The 17,639-nt window shown below is 45.0% G+C and overlaps 1 protein-coding gene across 6 annotated transcripts; it reads left to right on the top strand.

Annotated features, from left to right (window-relative positions):
* Positions 1–5,299: 5,299 nt before the first annotated feature.
* Positions 5,300–16,716, top strand: gata2a (GATA binding protein 2a). 6 transcript variants are annotated; one of them, XM_029827117.1, is made up of 6 exons: positions 5,300–5,578; positions 9,183–9,500; positions 10,121–10,693; positions 12,871–13,028; positions 14,822–14,947; positions 15,564–16,716. In XM_029827117.1, exons 2-6 carry the CDS (start codon positions 9,272–9,274, stop codon positions 15,861–15,863), a joined length of 1,386 nt encoding a protein of 461 aa, XP_029682977.1. In that variant the 5' UTR covers positions 5,300–5,578; positions 9,183–9,271; the 3' UTR covers positions 15,864–16,716. The 6 variants fall into 6 exon arrangements, with proteins under 6 accessions (XP_029682977.1, XP_011612474.1, XP_003973590.1 ...); XM_011614172.2 differs by having other exon boundaries at positions 9,108–9,500; XM_003973541.3 differs by lacking the exon at positions 5,300–5,578 and adding an exon at positions 8,782–8,913 and having other exon boundaries at positions 9,108–9,500; positions 12,883–13,028.
* The last annotated feature ends 923 nt before the right edge of the window (positions 16,717–17,639 follow it).

Below are 17,639 nucleotides of genomic sequence, written 5' to 3'. Positions count from 1 at the left end.
GGCTTTTCAGTTTCTCGTTCTCCTTCCTCACACCCAGGATGTGATCGCTGGCTACACGACAAGTGCGGTTGATCTGTTAGCGTAAGTTCAGCAGAATACTGTTTAAACCGGAATTCGTGTGCAGCACTGTATCCTGATGTGGCAAAGCATGTGTGTGAGACTGAATTCGAGGTGGATGAGGGGGTTCGGGTAGCGTGCTTGCCTTGGCTGGTCTGCGTGGTTGAGCAGTCATACCAACCCCCAATAAGCAGGCGTGAATATGATTATTATCTTACCTTCCTGAAATGCAGTGAGGATGCAGGGTGTGTTTCTTTTCCCCCCATCCACCCGAAGAAAAACATTAAGAAACAGTGAAAGTAGATTCAAGGCTGAAGTGGTTGGTTATCCACCCTTGTGACAAGGTGGTGATTGATTACATTAAGGCCTCACCTGTAGTAGTTTCCCTCTTAATTTGTCTTGCTTTCACACACACACACACACACACACACACGCACACACACACACACGCACGCACGCACGCACGCACGCACGCACGCACGCACGCACACACACACACAATGCTACAAGTCACCAGTCAGGGAACAATATCCTGCTCAGAAGACCCTTCACGACACACTCTCATAAATCACCAAGACAGAGCCACCACCCTCACTGTCAGCATGTTAATATATACGCTCACACACTCATGTCCACGTGCTCCTCATGCTGAACGTTCACTCCTTTCAGCCAATCATGGTGCCTGGCCGCTAAAGTGTGTCGGTGTAAAGAAGAAATGAAGAAATGTCTTGAATCTAAACCCAAAACTTGCCCTTGGACACACATCACCTGTGCTGATTCTGTCTGGCGCTGCTTGAAACGCTCCCCCTCACAACAGCCGCTCTGTGTCCCCTCTGCCGCAGCCATTCTTTAATGACAGGGTGCAGGGATGAGGGAATGAGAGGCTCTGACGGGTAGGCCGAGCGATGGATGAAAGCCCCCACCGCGCGGTCCCGGGGCCCTATGTCCTGTGCAGGTGGCAGGTGTGATCTGGTTGGGTGCAGAAGCACGAGGGTGAGGAAGAGGTGGACAATGAAGGTGTCTGTGGCCCTCACTGCAGCTGCAGGAGATGGGGAGTGCAGGGCTGACAGATAAGACGGCCAGATGGACAGAAAGACGGAGGAAGGAAAGGACAACATGAGGAGTGCAAAAGACAGAGATGGGACTTCAAACAGGGGATTGTGCCCCAAGTGTGGAGAGACACGTACTTGTCTGGCCTAGAGGAGGACGGATGGCACAAACAAGCCAGCATCAAAGTCTCACACAAGCGTTAACCACTTACTTTTGCTCAAATCCACCGTGCTCCGCTTATATCTGCGTGCATATTGATGTCAACCACCCTCTCCGTGTGGATTTGTATCTATGAGACAGTAATCCTCTTCCCTCGCCGCTCTTGTGTGCAACTGTCCACAGCTCCCACTAAAACCCACTGATCTCTGCCACATGGCACTCCATCAAAGCACTGATGGTCATGCCTCTCAGGGCAAGTTTTGCCAAAAAAAAAAGGAAAAAAAAGCACACATGTGGCTTATATATACCCCTTAGCGGCGGGGATAAGCAGCCGATGTAGGTCTAACATAATTTTAGAACTGGTAGCATCTTAAAAGCTGCTCTCCGTCAAAGCACTCCTGTCTGAGCACGTCCGCACACACACACACACACACACACAGACACACACATTTCCTACTTGCTCTATCGGGTCTGATTAGAGTGACAGGGGCACTTCCCATTGGCTGTGAGAATGGCCCTCTCCTTCCCGGGGCAGCCAATTTCCCCTACTCCAGAGCTGATAGGAAACTTTGATTGTCCACCGAGCTCAGGAGAGACAAAGAGATTTTTTTCTCCTTGCAGTCCACATATCGCTCCATCACATCTACACTAACTCCCCACTTGCTCTGTCCTCTGCCATCCTTTATGCTTGAATGTTTTCCTTTATTTCCATGAACTCACTTTCTGCTGCTGCACACCAGTCCATTAAACTGGTGCAGACCGCTTTGATGGGCAGGAAGCGTCACCTCATGTGGCAACATCTGCATCCTGTGATGCAGCACAGGCTCGCATGTTTGGCCTATTGTCTTGGCCTACAACTGTCTTCTGATAGCATTGCCTCATTTCAGGATTATATCGGAGCACAGGTAGAGTTTCCATCACTTTAATTATTTCTTTTGTCGCATTTATTGGACAGAGAAATAATTATCACGTCTCTGGAGAGCTTACGGGAAACAACAGCTCCACTGACTTCCTGTCCAGCTGGACGTCACCACTGAACTGGAAATAACAGATGCCTTCTGGATTTTTTAGCACAGACATAATCAATTTAAAAAAAAGTTGGAAAAACTAAGCACAACTGCAAAATGTAGTTATAAAATGTAGCAATCCATTCAGAGTACAAGAACTCCAGAACAAAGCCAATTTGGCAATATCAAAACTACACTTATAAGTTCAACGTTTTTGGTTTTAGCCACAGTTAAAACATAAGTAGGAACAGATTTAGCAACTCTTGGCACCCTTGGGAGCAAAACAAGACCCGCGCAGGTTTTCCCCTGCACACTCTGACCGCCAGGTGTCGCTATGTAACAGAACATGTCTTCCTCCGTTTCTCCCGCAGCCTCAACATCCCTCGCTGACAATATCTTGCTCCTCAACGTCTACACAAGTCTCTCGTCTCATTTATTGTAAGAGCATTTTTCTCTAGCACAGGATTACGCACATCGCCATTAGTGTAATGGCATCAAATGAAATGGCACATGCATGTTTATAAGTGCGCGGGGTCCACATGAGGTGGAAATAAAGCAGTTTGGGTGACTTTGTGTATGACCTTTTCGGAAAGAGAGCTAATCCCAAGCTATAATAGACTCTGGGGCCGATATGGAAAACTGCTGCACCGTTATCTCGGTTGTCTAGGCGACCATCAGAGCACCGGGGCCGGTGGAGATGCCATTAAAAGGGGAATGTGCGTGTGTGCGCGGGTGCGCATACGCGCGAGTGTGCGTGCATGTGTCAGAGAGAAAGAGAGAGATGAAAAATGTTCTTTTGTCACAAGTGTCACTCATGCAGACTGCATTCGAGACGTGCGTTTTCTCTGCTGCAGAAACGCCGCAGAATAAGAAGAAGGTCAGTTAGAGCAGTTCGACAGCAGAAGGCCGCACTTGTGTTTGGATTCATTCTGTCACACGGCATCGATGCCACTTTAATAAAACTGTCGCAGACAGAAAGTCTTGACGCGGATCCGTTTGTCCTGCAGAGAAGCAAACACATCAGACAAAACTTATTGCGCATTAGGTTTCGGAGAATAAATCTGCAATAGCTTGTTAAGAGCGCCTGACTCACAATTAGTGCTGCAGTTTGGTGTTGATGGTCCGGATAAAAACATAGATTAATCAACTTTAAGTGAATGCGTAAATATCGAAGTTGTGCCATTAAAAACCCCTAAATGTGAACTGCGACGCACAGCGTTCGAGAAATTAAGAAAGGATTAGGAAATGATTTAAAGAGGCTTCACAGATTATGTGGCAGTGATTTATGCTTTCATGCATGTTTATACAGTGCATTGATATGTAAATGATGTATACCTACAGCCTGGTCAATAAGCTCTCTCTAATGTCAACCAGAAAACATATTGGTGGTAACGTGTACATATTTCTCATTCCCTGCGCCTATCTGTCTCCATCACCCCCCCCCCCCACACACACACACCTCCCCTCACATGATGCATTAGATGCATTGAATGTATTTGTTGTGTAAGTTTGAAAAGGCGGCGATAATCTGGGAGTGAGAGATAAGGAACACCAATTTATTCAGCAGCACTTTGGACCCCGCTTCCAGCCTCGGTCGGTGCTGACACCCCCAGCAGTTTGCTGATAAAGATTAGGCCATTTATTATCTTCACAGAGAACAAAGATTGCGTGGTGCCGATGAAATATTACCCCTGGTAATAATCAGAAGGAGAGGGGCTCTGCCATCTCATGCAGTGTGCATATTGACTAATGTCGTCCCTGACGAAAACACAGTCTCGTGCAGAACATGCAGAAAATTGATTTTTAAAAAGTGTAGATAAACAAGAATGCACCATTATACGCGGGACTATTTAAAAGTTAGATATGATCGATAGCCTTTATTGAAGCAAAACAAAAAACTAAATAAATTACAGGTATTGTTACTAATAACAACAACAAACCCGATAATAATAATAATAATAATAATAATGTTTGTACAAAATTGATTGAAGCTGTTTTGGAACGATCGTTAATAAGAAAACGAAAAATAGATAATGCTGATTTTCTAAAATGGATTTCATTTCATAAGGCTTCCACTTGACTTGACATGAAAAGGCTGAGCACCTGACCAAAGCCAGGATAATAATCAGGTGTCCAATACTCAGCTTTTTCCCAAATGTTTTGCTCCAGCGACTTTAAACAGTGGAACAAATGTTATTAATCCAGTCTTGGACATCACACGTTCTTCTTCTTCCTTTATTCTCTCCGTTTTGTGTGCGTGTGCAGTCTGGGGAGCACGAGGACCGAGTTGCAGGGGTCCTCGCGCCCCTTGCACCTGCCTGGCTCTGGCGCTGCGCACGAGCCCAGGTCGCGTGCAGGAGATTTTAGGGGCTTTGCATGTTTTACAAAGTTGTTGTTACTTTAGGTTACAAAAGCGCAAAAAGGAGGGAGGGGTGTTTTTTTTCCTTCATTGTGACATTTAACGCGGGGGCGGGGGGACGCAGGGGGTGAGGCTGGAATAAAGCAAAGCTCCTTAAGTCAATTACCAGCGAGGCTGTCAATCTTGCACACATTAACACTGGAAAAATATATGGGAGTTATTTACACCGAAAGGCTCAAAAATACGATGAATGTCTTGCCTCCATTTGGATATTGACAATAAAATAATCTTCTAATCTGCGCACAAATAAACCGCATAGTTTGTCATCGAATGGTGGATCAATGCAGTTACTATTAAGAATTATGTTTTTATTATTATGACCATCATTGTTATTATTATTATTTTTTAGTTGTAGTAGTATTCACGCATCAAAATAGATGCGTGAATTTAATGTTAACTTAATTCTGGCTGGTAGAAACAGTAACAGAGCGTTTCGGGGGGGGGGGGGTCAGGCGTTATAGAATTAACCTCTGACAAGGACAAGTTATTGATCAGGTCGACGGTCGCAGGTGGGTATATTCCTGCCAGTCTGTCCCCTTCCACGGGACCCGGAAGACGGGCCGCTGGCTGACGTGCCGTTACGTTGGTGCTGAAGCGGCTGTACCGCCACTGAAGTTTCTGCTCATATCCACAGAGGCTCGGACGCGGCGACAGCGAGACGCAGAGCGCAGCGCAGAGCCACGGCGCACTTGGCCATAGCAGACTGGGAGAAAAACGTTGTCCCTGCACGTTGTAATCTCTGAGCAGCATCATTTAAACAGAGCGGGATTAATCGGGACGATTTCAAAGCCAAACAGTCTGGTTTTGCACCGTTATGCTCGAGAGAATAGGTGCGGTAAATCCAAGGGTATGAAAGCGCAGCGACTCTGCTCTCAGACGGAACCAGGTAAGATTTAGTCATATTTTACTCTTTCATCTAATTAGATTTTTTTTAGTTTTTGGACAATATGGATATATATTTTGTATATAAAGGAAATATTACCCCGAGGTAATTTTGCGTAAGAGCGCGACTACCGTTTAGCAGTCCCTTTAAGATTTCATATAGGTCGCATTGATAAATCTTTATTGCTTGGACATTTTAAAATTATATTTAGTTATTTGTTTATTTTACAACGAGATGTATTTATTGTCGACAAATACATTTGGCAGGTGAGGGGATACCGAAATGCCGCAGCGAGATTACTATATGTAAATAAATGTAAAAAAATAAATAAAAAAAGATGTAAAAGAAGTAACTTGTGTTTTAAAATTAATTTTAACATACGAAAAATTGGGGGAAAACGCTGTAATATCACGGTAGGCAAAACTTTGAAAAAAATGTGACGTAACGAAAAATGCCAATGATCGGTAATAGACAGAGAGCAAAGAGTTCTGACGTAAGGATCATGAAATTGACTGGAGCAAGACGTCGACAACAGGAGTGTCTATACAACTAAAGTAAAAAAAAGAGAAAGAAAACATCAATGATGGAACAGAGACTTGGGTCTCCTCGGGCATGCAGGAGCACCTTTTACCCACACCTGTCTTTCACCTGTAGTCTGCATGGAGCCGAGCACCAGTGGGCATAGAAAAGATGCTAATTAGCGTAAAGATTAATAATTTGAGGGGTGGGGACTGACGCAATGACCACTGTGAACACCGTTCAGGAAACGCCTTTTAGTTTGCAGTAATTAAATCATCCTCCTACAAAGAAGCTCCTCAGTTTTGTTCTGTGTTTAGAATGAATGGATGGGAATTACAAAAATCTTCTGCTATATAATCCCTGACCTGACATACTCTGAAATGTTATTATTCTAAGTTTAAACTGCTTAATTGGGAGCGGCTGATGCTGTCATGGCAGCATCCAGGCTCCTCTCCCGGCAGTTAGATGGTCTTATGTCTGGGTGCTTGTGTCTATAAAGCCCCCCAGCGCCCTGGCTCGATCTAATTAGCCGTGAGTAAAGGGGACAATAATGCTTCAGCTGGTTTGTGTCATTCTCTTCTTTCTGGCTCTGCTTATCTTCACAAGACCCAGTGTGGCTCTTCACCCCCTCCCTCACAAACACACAACCGCACCAAACAGAGGCACACACACACACACACACACACACACACACACACACACACACACACACACACACACACACACACACACACACACACACACGGGATAATGATGGATGACCGTGCCCAATGCGAACAAACAGGTAGATAATGCCAATCCTATTTAATAACGGCATGGATCGGAATGATAATCTTGTTGTTCATTAGCCGCTACGGCTGCACACCATTCCAGTTGTTGCTCACCCAGCAGCTCGGGAGGTGTTGGGAAACGGATAGAGCTCTCTGGTCTAGGATAGCATCCCGGGTGAAACAATGCAGCTGTGTCCTTGAGAAAGACAGAGCGAAATCAACAGCCCCCACTCCTCCTCTCTAACGCTCCATCATCCTTTCTCTTCTTTTGTTCCAACGCAGATACAAATGGGATTAATGAAGGTATAAATTACACAGGGCCAAATCCTGCTGAGTAATCCACTTGGTAAACATGCAGAAAAACAATGCTGCTGTAGCTCTGAATGCGTGCTTAGCAGAGACAGAGCAGAGAGGTAGAGTGGTGTTAAAGTGGGTAGAAATCCAAAAGGGCCCTCTCAACAGAACATTTCAGCACCCACGTTTTACTGATTAAATCTAAAATGTTGTTTGTCTATATTTGAATAACAAGAAATATAAAATATGCTGGTGTACAGTGATTAACTAGAATGTTTGTAATTGGCGTGCCTTTGGCCGTCCATCATGCACTAATTTGTTGATTTTAGGACCCCATCCCAGCTCCAGTGGCAAAATGCCAGTGATTTAAAGACTGATGACTGACACAGACACAGACACAGACACAGACACAGACACAGACACAGACACACACACACACACACACACACACACACACACGCAACACATCAGAGCTCCACCTTCGTGTTGGTGACCTCCAACATCGTCACTTATTGATACCTGAATAAATTCCGGGTTTCAGGTATGTAAAGCTCAAGATATAACTACCGTCTCTCGTGATTCGGTGACGTCAGATCCGAGCAGGCGTCAGTAAGGCGGCTAGTTGGGGCTCCAAGCGACCCTCTAATTATTCCCTGTCAGTCACACACACACACACACACACACACCCACACACACACACACACACACACACACACTCTCTCTCTCTCTCTCTCGCACACAGACACACACGAGACTATATGTAACAACTTTAAAAATCACTTACATTTTTTTTTTGCGCACAGACTAGCCCAGGTATTTTACACGCGTGCACGCAAGTAGTTGTTGCGTGTGCATTTGTTTATGGCTAGATTTGAGCTAAGAGGCACTGGTCCCCAGCTGGTTTCCTCATAGGTCAGGCCTTGCGCCCATCCCTGGTGCCACGAAGTGAGGGGCCACGCTATTACTATGCAAACCGTTTTTGATTGCGCTGTCCTCGGGACAAAACACTGTTTTCACAAGAAGAATGCACAGCTACTAATTAAAGACAATTAGGTGCTCTTAACAATGGGGCCAATTTCGGGGCCATAAATCGACTCCTCCTCTGTTGGTTTAAAGGTGCTGAAGACCCTGTTTATTTACATAACAGCAATATACGAAAAAAACCAAAACACCAACAACCAGTAAGTATACATTGTGGCCAATGTATAGGTTCACCGGCAAGAAAAAAATGCTCAAATTTATTATTCTCATATTAACTGCGTGTCTGGGGCAGTTCAGCTTTTGTTAAAAAAATAAATTCGGATAGGTTCCAACAAGTGAAGATAGTCTTTTGAGTTCAAAATTCATTCAAATATTGTTCAGGGTGTAATTCACTTGATGTAAAATGTCTGTCTTTAGGCTTATATCAGCCGTTAAAAAGCAGATTATCGCGGGCCGATTGCTCATTCAGTGCAAAGAGAGAGAGCGAGAAATACCCCCGAGAAATTACGCCGCTGATTGATAAGTCTTTTAGTTTTTCGGTGCGGAGAAATGGAAATTGAAAGGCGAGCAGGGATGCGGAGAGCCAATTGTGGCGAGGCTGGCTGTGATTGGCTGAGGCCGAGGCCCCGCCCAGCGAGGCTTGATATGGGAATTTACTGGCGCCAGGCGCATCAGTCTGCGCCACATCTCATTAATGAACCGCAACACTGCGTGGATCAAGACTTTTCACACGTCTGTGCTGTGTTTTTGTTTGGCTGATCGAGTTTGCAACAGGTATTCGGGGGAATCGCTTGTGCTTCTTTTTTTTTTTTTCATGCAAAATACGCGGTGCAGAAAGTGTTGAATTTATTCAGGCGCATAGTTTATTTATTGCTGCAAGGGATAGAAATTAAACAAGGTTATAGTCCTCGTTGAATTGGAATGGAGGTGAAAAGGCTGTTTAACGTTTTCTCTTCGTCTCTTTGCAGGTAACTGAAGAGAAAGAGAGACTTCGGATTATTTCAGGATTCTGTTCATTAAATAACCAGTCGATATCTTGACAGTTAAGGACTTACGCTGTGAGGAGGATTTTTAACTCCCTTTACTTTGGAGGTTAATCGAACACAGAGACGAAGAGACCGCCCGCTCAGCCATGGAGGTCGCAGCGGCTGATCAATCTCGGTGGATGGCGCACCATCACGCAGTGCTGAACGGCCAGCACCCGGACTCTCACCACCACAGTCTGAGCCACAACTACATGGAACCCATGGCGCCCTTACTACCCCAGGACGAAGTTGACATGTTTCTGAACCACTTGGATTCTCAAGGGAACCCGTACTACACCAACTCCCGGGCCAGGGTCACGTACAGCCAAGCGCACGGTAAGATAAACGTCCAGTTTTCCGATCTAAGGGATCTAAGGGATAATTTAACAAAAACACACCCCGCTCTTATAGAATTAGATTTATATAACTGGGAAGATGTTTAATTCGTATCTTTGTATCTTATCTTTGCGTGTGTAATTTTAATATACTTACGTTGTTGGGACGATTCCTCGGCATTAAAAGAATTTCTAGCAAATGACAGTACGAGGAAAGGGAAATATGTCATTTAACCCCTCTTGGTTGGGGCAGGGGTTTCTGGAGGGAGAGAGAGAGAGAGACACTTCCCGGATATAAAATAAAAACCGCAAATTTGCCGATAATCTTTTAGTCCGAGAGCTGTCGTCGATGAAAAGATTTGCCCTGACGAGCGAGACCTTCATTTCCCCAGTTATTTTCTTGGCATCCTAAACGGGAATAGTGTTACTAAAATTGGAGGATTAAAAAGTTGCGCAACTGCTGGATCTACCTTTTTAAAAAAAAAAATCGTTTTTATCTGAGTCTTAATCTGGAACTAAATGTCCGACTCAAGTAATTCAGAGTATCTAACAGGTAAGAGGGTTGTGTTTGGTATTTTGTCAGAAACTACAAAAGTTAACATTTTTACATTTTGGATTTAGCTCGCCTTACTGGGAACCAGGTTTGCCGACCACACCTCATCCACAGCCCCGGTATTCCTTGGCTTGACCCCGGGAAAGCAGCCCTGTCCGCCGCCCACCACCACAACGCATGGGCGGTCAGCCACTTCAGCAAACCCAGTCTGCACGGCGCTGGCTCCGGCTACCCCTGCAGCAGCACCACCGGCACGGCTCCGGTCTCGTCGCTCACTCCGGCGTCTCACTCAAGCCCGCACCTCTACAGCTTCCCCCCTACACCCCCGAAAGACGTGTCCCCAGACCCCGGACCAACTTCCCCCACCTCCACTTCGACCAGAATGGATGACAAAGAGTCGATCAAGTACCAAGTACCGCTGACAGACGGGATGAAAATGGAGAGCTGTAGCCCCCTGCGCAGCGGCCTGGCATCCATGAATGGCCAGGCCTCGGCCACCCATCATCCCATCCCGACCTATCCGGCCTACTCTCTGCCGCCCCACGAGTACGGCGGCAGTCTCTTCCACCCAGGCAGCCTGCTTGGCGGGTCCTCCTCCAGCTTTACGCCTAAATGCAAAAGCAAAGCCCGGTCGACCTCAGGTGAGTCTCATGTGTGTTCGGGTTTCGCACCTCGGCTGTCAGATCACGCAGATAAGACCTAACTGATCAGTTCTGTCTTATTCTGTTGGGCAATGAAGCGTTACGCATCGATGTTGATGATAATGGTTTCCTGTTATAGTGGTGTGGGAAATGATTTTATTTACTGACAGACGTCGGTTGCTGATTTCAGTGGAAAGTTTTACGAATAGCCTCGCTGGAAACCCTTGGTCTCTTTAATTTGATTGAGTTCAGAAATTTGAGTTGCTCTTTAAGCTTTTCCAAACTTCCACTGTACATATTGCATATAGATATAAACATATAAGATAAATGATCAAACTAATCGGTCTCAATAAGTAACGTCCATTATGCGCCAAATTAGGCAAAGTTCGGAGGGGAAAGGTTTAGACTTTTTATTGCGTAAACGGTTTTTTTTTTTAAAAAGAGAGCTTTCTTTCTGGCCGTTAGTGAGGAGGTGGAATGCTTCTTCCCCTGGTTTGCTTTTTTTATTTTTATAACGTGTCCCTTCGTTCACTCTCAAAAACGAAGGAGTCACGACACCATGGCTCCTGCCATATCCTGTAAACCTCCAAGTGAACAAATCACGACCTCCACCCCGCCCACACCTCTGCCCAGCACTAACAAAGCACAGGCGACAGAGCCCCGCTGTTTGTGTTTTTAAGCGTGGCCTTGGCTCGGCGCACTGACATGAAGCACAGGCAGGAATACCAGAGTAGATGTGCTCTTATGTGCTTAAAATGCGTTTCATAAAACCCTCTTCATGCTTACTTCATGCAGAGTTTGAGACGAAGAAGGACTGCAAATAATCAGTAATTTAAAACACACATCAGTTCCCTCAAAACTCAGACTGTTTATAATAAAACATGAGTATTATTTGACTGTCTGGATACACACCTGATTCAGGCTGCATGGGTCCATTTTGAATTAATGCACTCCTGACATTAATGTGCAGAGGTTTGAAAAACAACCTGGTCCACTAATGGGTCTGCAATTTCCCTACATTGTTTCAGCTGCTCTAGTTCGAATTAATGGACAAAAAAAATGTGTAACGCAACCCAGACTGGGACAAGTTTGTGCCAAAGCCAACCCAATCACCCGCCATTTTATGGCCATGCTAACAGTGCAGTCAACACCTAGTAGCGTGTCAAAGGTAGACTGTGACATTTAATAGAAGGTGAATAAAAAAGGCTGGAATCTGCATCGAAAACAGATCTTCTGTGACATTTAAAAGACTCCTGATCTCTTAAAGCTGTGTCCAGGGCGGGTAATGGTGATTGATTGTTGTACAAAATGTCACAATGTATTTCAGCTGCCAGAGCGTATACTTTACACTGGTGTGGTGCTCTGAGGAGCCACACCAGCGTCCACACCAGCCTTTTTTATTTACTTCAGTCTCAACACATAAGACACAGCACATTTGCCAGTGCTTCAAGTGTTAAATCTGCTTTTACGCTGCTGTTGGATTGTGAAACGCTTTAAAGGGCAAAAAGGGGGGTATAAAATAGATACATCTGAAAAGGAGCATGTCTTTTTACTCGGGTCGGATTCCATTGTGGAGCAAGGGTGGGACTGTGGGTGTCGCTGGTATTATACCCAGAATAATGAGATGATGCTCTAGGGAGTGACGAATACCTGAATTAAATGAAGTGGCTGTTACAGCAACAGGGTGTTTGAAGTCAGCCGGTGCTGAATGAGAATGGGGAAAGGGGAGCAAGTGAGAACCAAGAGAAGAAAAGATCGAGTTTTCACCGATCACAATAATGTGAGAGAGGTCTGCTTCGGAGGCTCGGTGCTGTGCGATTGGACTCGAATTAACCACACGTGACTGACAAAGGCTGCATCAGTGTCTGACACATTCAATACCTACACTGCACACGTTTATTTCCTCTCCTGGGCTCCCACTGACAGGATGAATAATGCAGTTCTAATTTGATGGTGTGCGTTATCTTGTTGGACACCTCTGGACATATTCTGGCTGTCTCTGGCTTCCAGATCATTTTACTCGGAAGTGTATGCGTGCACAACAGCTGTCTACTTGTGCTCTAATTCGAGGCAGATTTTGACCCCACATCACCGGGCCCTCTAGGATTTTCTGTGTTGCTTCGGGCAGATGGTGAATTTTTTAATTATATAAATGTTCTTCTTTTCTTCCTCTCTTGAACTATATACAGAGGGCCGTGAATGTGTAAACTGCGGTGCCACCTCCACTCCCCTGTGGCGACGGGATGGTACCGGTCACTACTTGTGCAACGCCTGTGGATTGTACCACAAGATGAATGGGCAGAACAGACCCCTTATCAAGCCCAAAAGACGACTGGTGAGTCCCACTTCTAAATCCTTGCCTCCACTCTGAAAGCAGGCACCCAAATATGAGCACAAAGCAGATGCCGGCAGCACAATTCCAGGAAAGTTATATTTTCCCTATGATCTTCCTGGAATTGTTTTTCGCTCTCACCCCCCGATGATCCCCCTTCATGGCCTGTTACAATACTGCTACTATTGCCATTGTTCTTGCTATCATTATTGCTGGTACTTCTGATACTGTTACTGATACCAATGCCCATGTTGCTTTAGTTAACACCAAGCTCCAGTAAATGAAACACAGCATGGACACACTTCGGGCCACGTCTGACATTGTCTTTTAAGTGTTTAAAAAAAAAAAAAAATCTTCTTTTTATGCACTTTCTTTCTTTCTATATACAGGCTATATACAGGACTGACCCCTCCACCTGGCCTTGACAAGTCATTGTGCCATCAATTGCATCATGATAAATAAAGCATAGTGTGTTTTTTAAAAGTAACTATCTTTTCCTTTAATTTATTTTTGAATTTAGCAGCAGCACTAAAAACATTTTCCCCCTTTAGTAATTTTACTTTCTAAGTATTCTTCAAAACATTAATATTATAGACATTTAATAAATATAGAAAACGTCACAGACATGGAATTTATAAAAACAAGTGATAATAAAGAACATAGTTCGAAAAACTGAAAGGATTAATTACTGAATTTACCCCCAAATTATTTTAGGAGTTTTTATTGTCTTTAAAATTTTAATAAAGAAGCTAAGCGAATTTCTGTGGACGGCTTAATCATTCCTCGTCACAATCTATGTAATTTTACGTTTAAAATCCTTTTATCTTTATTGGAGACCTTTTAATAGGTTAAAATTGATGGTATTTCGTGGCGTCATTCTTGACCACCTCCACGTCGTCATGTAAAGTTCAGCACTTTTTTCCCACTGGGCCCGCTCGTGTGGCTGCAGCTTTTTACATTTTCAGCTCAAGTGTTTTTCAGAGTTGTGTTCAAAGGGGCATCCAGTTGTTTCCTATCCGGATATCTGCCCGGCCCAGATAAGGAAGTCAGGCTCCCGGCTGTTTCCGCCTTCACCCGGCGCGCTGCATTCTCTCCAGCCAGACTGACATATACTGTAAAGAGATTATCACAACAGTGGAGGAGCCGCTTATGTGTGAAGAGACGGGCCGAGAGAGGCGGGGATTGGAAAATAAATGGATTTATGTTCCTCTCCTTTATCATGCGCGTTATTTACGCGCAACAATAATACGACTTTACCGCGAAGCGCTTCTTCCTCTTTGCGAATTTAGAATAAATTCTGATATCAACAAATCCATCTGACGTGAATTAAATGGAGGGGGAAAAAATAATGTTGCAGCACTAGAGTCAAGCAGCTGGAGGGTTGTTTTTTCTATTTGCATGTAAAGCTAATGTTTCTTATTATGTGTGAATAATTGATCCGTGATGGAGACAGAGCGTACACCGGGTCCTTTAGCTTTTTAAAACAAACACAACTGCCCATACTGCTAATAGTCAATACAGTCAACTAGTTAATATGCAATATAAAAATAAAGGGGCCTGTATACGTGACCAGCTGCTCTCCTTGTTTGACGTTGGGTTCAAAATAGATCACATGGACGCGTCACCGTCCGAGAAATAGTTTAAAAAAATTTGTTTTATTTATATTCGGCCCATCTGTGGCTGCTCAGCTCTGGCTTGAGAATTCGCCATTTTAACTGCCTTTTTATGTCTGCGCTGACTTTTCTGCGACATGTGAATTCGTCATTATTCACCACGTATTTTTCTGTTTCCTTCAGTCGGCCGCTAGACGCGCAGGCACCTGCTGCGCAAACTGCCAGACCACCACCACCACCCTGTGGCGGCGCAACGGGAACGGGGACCCGGTGTGTAACGCCTGCGGCCTTTACTTCAAACTGCACAATGTAAGTGACCAAAAACATGCAGAGTGTGTGTGTCTGTGTGTGAGTGGGTGGGTGGCGGCGGTGCTGGTCGTTAACTGGTCAAGTGGGCGGACAGCTTGTATCGATTTAGGAGCAGGGAAACTGTGGGAGTGTTGAAGCAAAGCCTGCTCACCCTGTCAGGCAGAACACACCGGTCGTCTTTTTTTTTTTTTTTTTTATTAATCCATCGTTGCTTCAATGGGGGGCGTTACTCCCCGGAGAGGCTGCAGGGTGGGACTGTCATTCAGTGTAACGGCGTCGGTTACACTGATGAGGATTTGTCTGAGGCTGCTCCTTTCAGCTCCAGCCAGCACTCATCCCCATGTATTCATATTGAGCAGAACTGTTTCTGTTTGGCTTTAAATGAGACAAAAGCTCCGTAAACGCCCCTGACTCACCATATAATGGAGCCATATATACAAAACAGCTGCTCAATATTTAGGGTTTTTTTTTGTAAGAAATTAAAATCTTGCCATCAAAGAGGCAAAGCAACATGTGATTTATTTCTGTGAAATTTTAATTTAATTTTTTTGGTATGACTTTGGTACAGAGTGCTCAGAAATCTGCTTTGCTCGAGCTAATGTCTTGCTGTCTTCAGGTCAACAGACCCCTGACCATGAAGAAAGAAGGAATTCAGACTCGCAACCGTAAGATGTCCAGCAAGTCCAAGAGAAACAAGCGTGTGGGGGACAGCTTCGACGAGCTGTCCAAATGCATGCAGGACAAGTCGTCTCCTTTCGGTGGTGCACCAGGCCTTACCAGCCACATGGCCCACATGGGTCACCTACCCCCGTTCTCCCACTCCGGACACATGCTGCCCACTCCCACGCCCATTCACCCTTCCTTCGGTCACCCCCACCACTCCAATCGCTCGCCTGTCTGGGCTGAACCTCACTGAGGCCACTCCAGGCCCGGAACTCCTCTGTCTGTGGGACCCAATGCGCCGCCATTAACACTATAAATGGCCCTCTGCAATGTGTTGAAAGCGGAGCTGACTTATTGCGTCATGTACAGCGATTGGAGAGGAGAGGCTTTCACTTGGACTTGAAGGTCACATCTTGCCTGACCTCGACGACGGGGCGCTCCAGAGAAGGTCTTCAGCGGACTCAGTGACGAGCTAATGTGACGAAGGCTTTGTTTGTCCCCTCGGCGACTGATGGTGGCAAGAATGGAATGAACAGTGACGCTTGTCCTTTTTGTTTTGCTTATTTTTACTAAGTCACTTTGGTACCCACCTCTTGTTGACCCTGTAACAGGAGACTCAAAAGAGGTCTTAAAAAGAACCGCTGTTTTCACCTCACGGCAGTCTGCTCACACACTGAGATGCACATACTCTTTCGGTGCACAGACCTTCATCCAGCACCCAAAAACCTATATCTGGTGAAGACTACAGTACCCATAAAGCAGTGCTCTCCTCACATGCTGGATTGTATGCCACCACAACGCTCACCTGTTTTTAATAGACTCTTTGGAATAAAAAAAAAAGCCGTGAATAGAGTGTTTATAAATGCTTTATTGCTATCATTGTTGTTATATTTGATGTTATAATTATTGCTACAATAATTTATTTTCACTCTTTAGCTTTCGTAAATGGAAACGGTTATGATAATTTGAATTTCATGGTTATTATGTAAAAGAAACCTGTCATAGATAAAAAGTCCCTGAGCTGTATGTTTTTATCATTTTCCATCTCACAAAAGTAAAGGAAATAATGTTTAATACTAAAATAAAAATCTGTCACTGCCTCGTAAGTCTTTACGGCCTCTGTTCACCATCCTTCACCGTCCACGTATGACGGCGGATGAAGCTCGGCTTTTAATGAAGAGTCATTATTAAAATCATAAGTAATATCAGATGCATCAAGGAAAGCTCTGTGATCCCTTGAGCGTGGTAATGCTTTGGTCAGGCTCCTCCTCTATCTGTGATGGCACGTTGTTCAGAGAAGGCCTCTTTGTGGAGCTGAAGCCCCAGGCTGGACCATTGTACCCAGACAGCAGGCTCCAGAGGAGGACTCCGAAGTCACACTCATACACATGCACATACCCACACGCTCACAAACTCACTTGGGAAGAAAAACAAACCCTAATTCACACCCTTATTTAACCAAGTAACCCATGAATTTTCCCTTTATAAACTGCAGCAGGCACTAATTTTACAAGGCCAAAAGTGGCGAATACTGAGTCATGAATGCAGTTCGGCAGCCTTTTTCGCTTCAAGAGTACAGCTGTCTCTTGGCCATGGTGATTGGAGTGAGAGGAAGGACATCGGGTCTTTAGTAGGAGAGAAAGGAGGAAGGAAAGGCAATCAAGCGACCTGAGCAAACACATGGGGGTCTGCTCAGACCCTTTGCAAACAGATGTGAGTGCAGCTGAGAGAGCCAGGAAGCAGGCGTCGACACTGTTGCTCCCTCATCTCGTCCTCTTTTTTTCGTTGGCTTTGCTTTTGTTTCTCTTCTCAGTCTCCCTCACTCTGCTGTTCCATTTATTTGTTTGTCTTTTATTCTCCCCTCCATATTTTCTTTACCTCCCCATTCGGGCGATTACTTTAAAACTTTAAAGGAACTTTGGAAGGGGCCGGCCTGCTAATGAGTCCGTGCCATTAGGGCCAATTTGAGGTCATCATGGCTGAGTTCAGCGTACCCTTACACACCCACGGCATAAACCCATCCGATTAA

The sequence above is a fragment of the Takifugu rubripes genome, chromosome 19 (assembly GCF_901000725.2).
Source record: "Takifugu rubripes chromosome 19, fTakRub1.2, whole genome shotgun sequence".
NCBI lineage: Eukaryota > Metazoa > Chordata > Actinopteri > Tetraodontiformes > Tetraodontidae > Takifugu > Takifugu rubripes.
The sequence above is the reverse complement of the archived record's forward strand: the minus strand, read 5'-3'. Positions and strand labels throughout refer to the sequence as shown.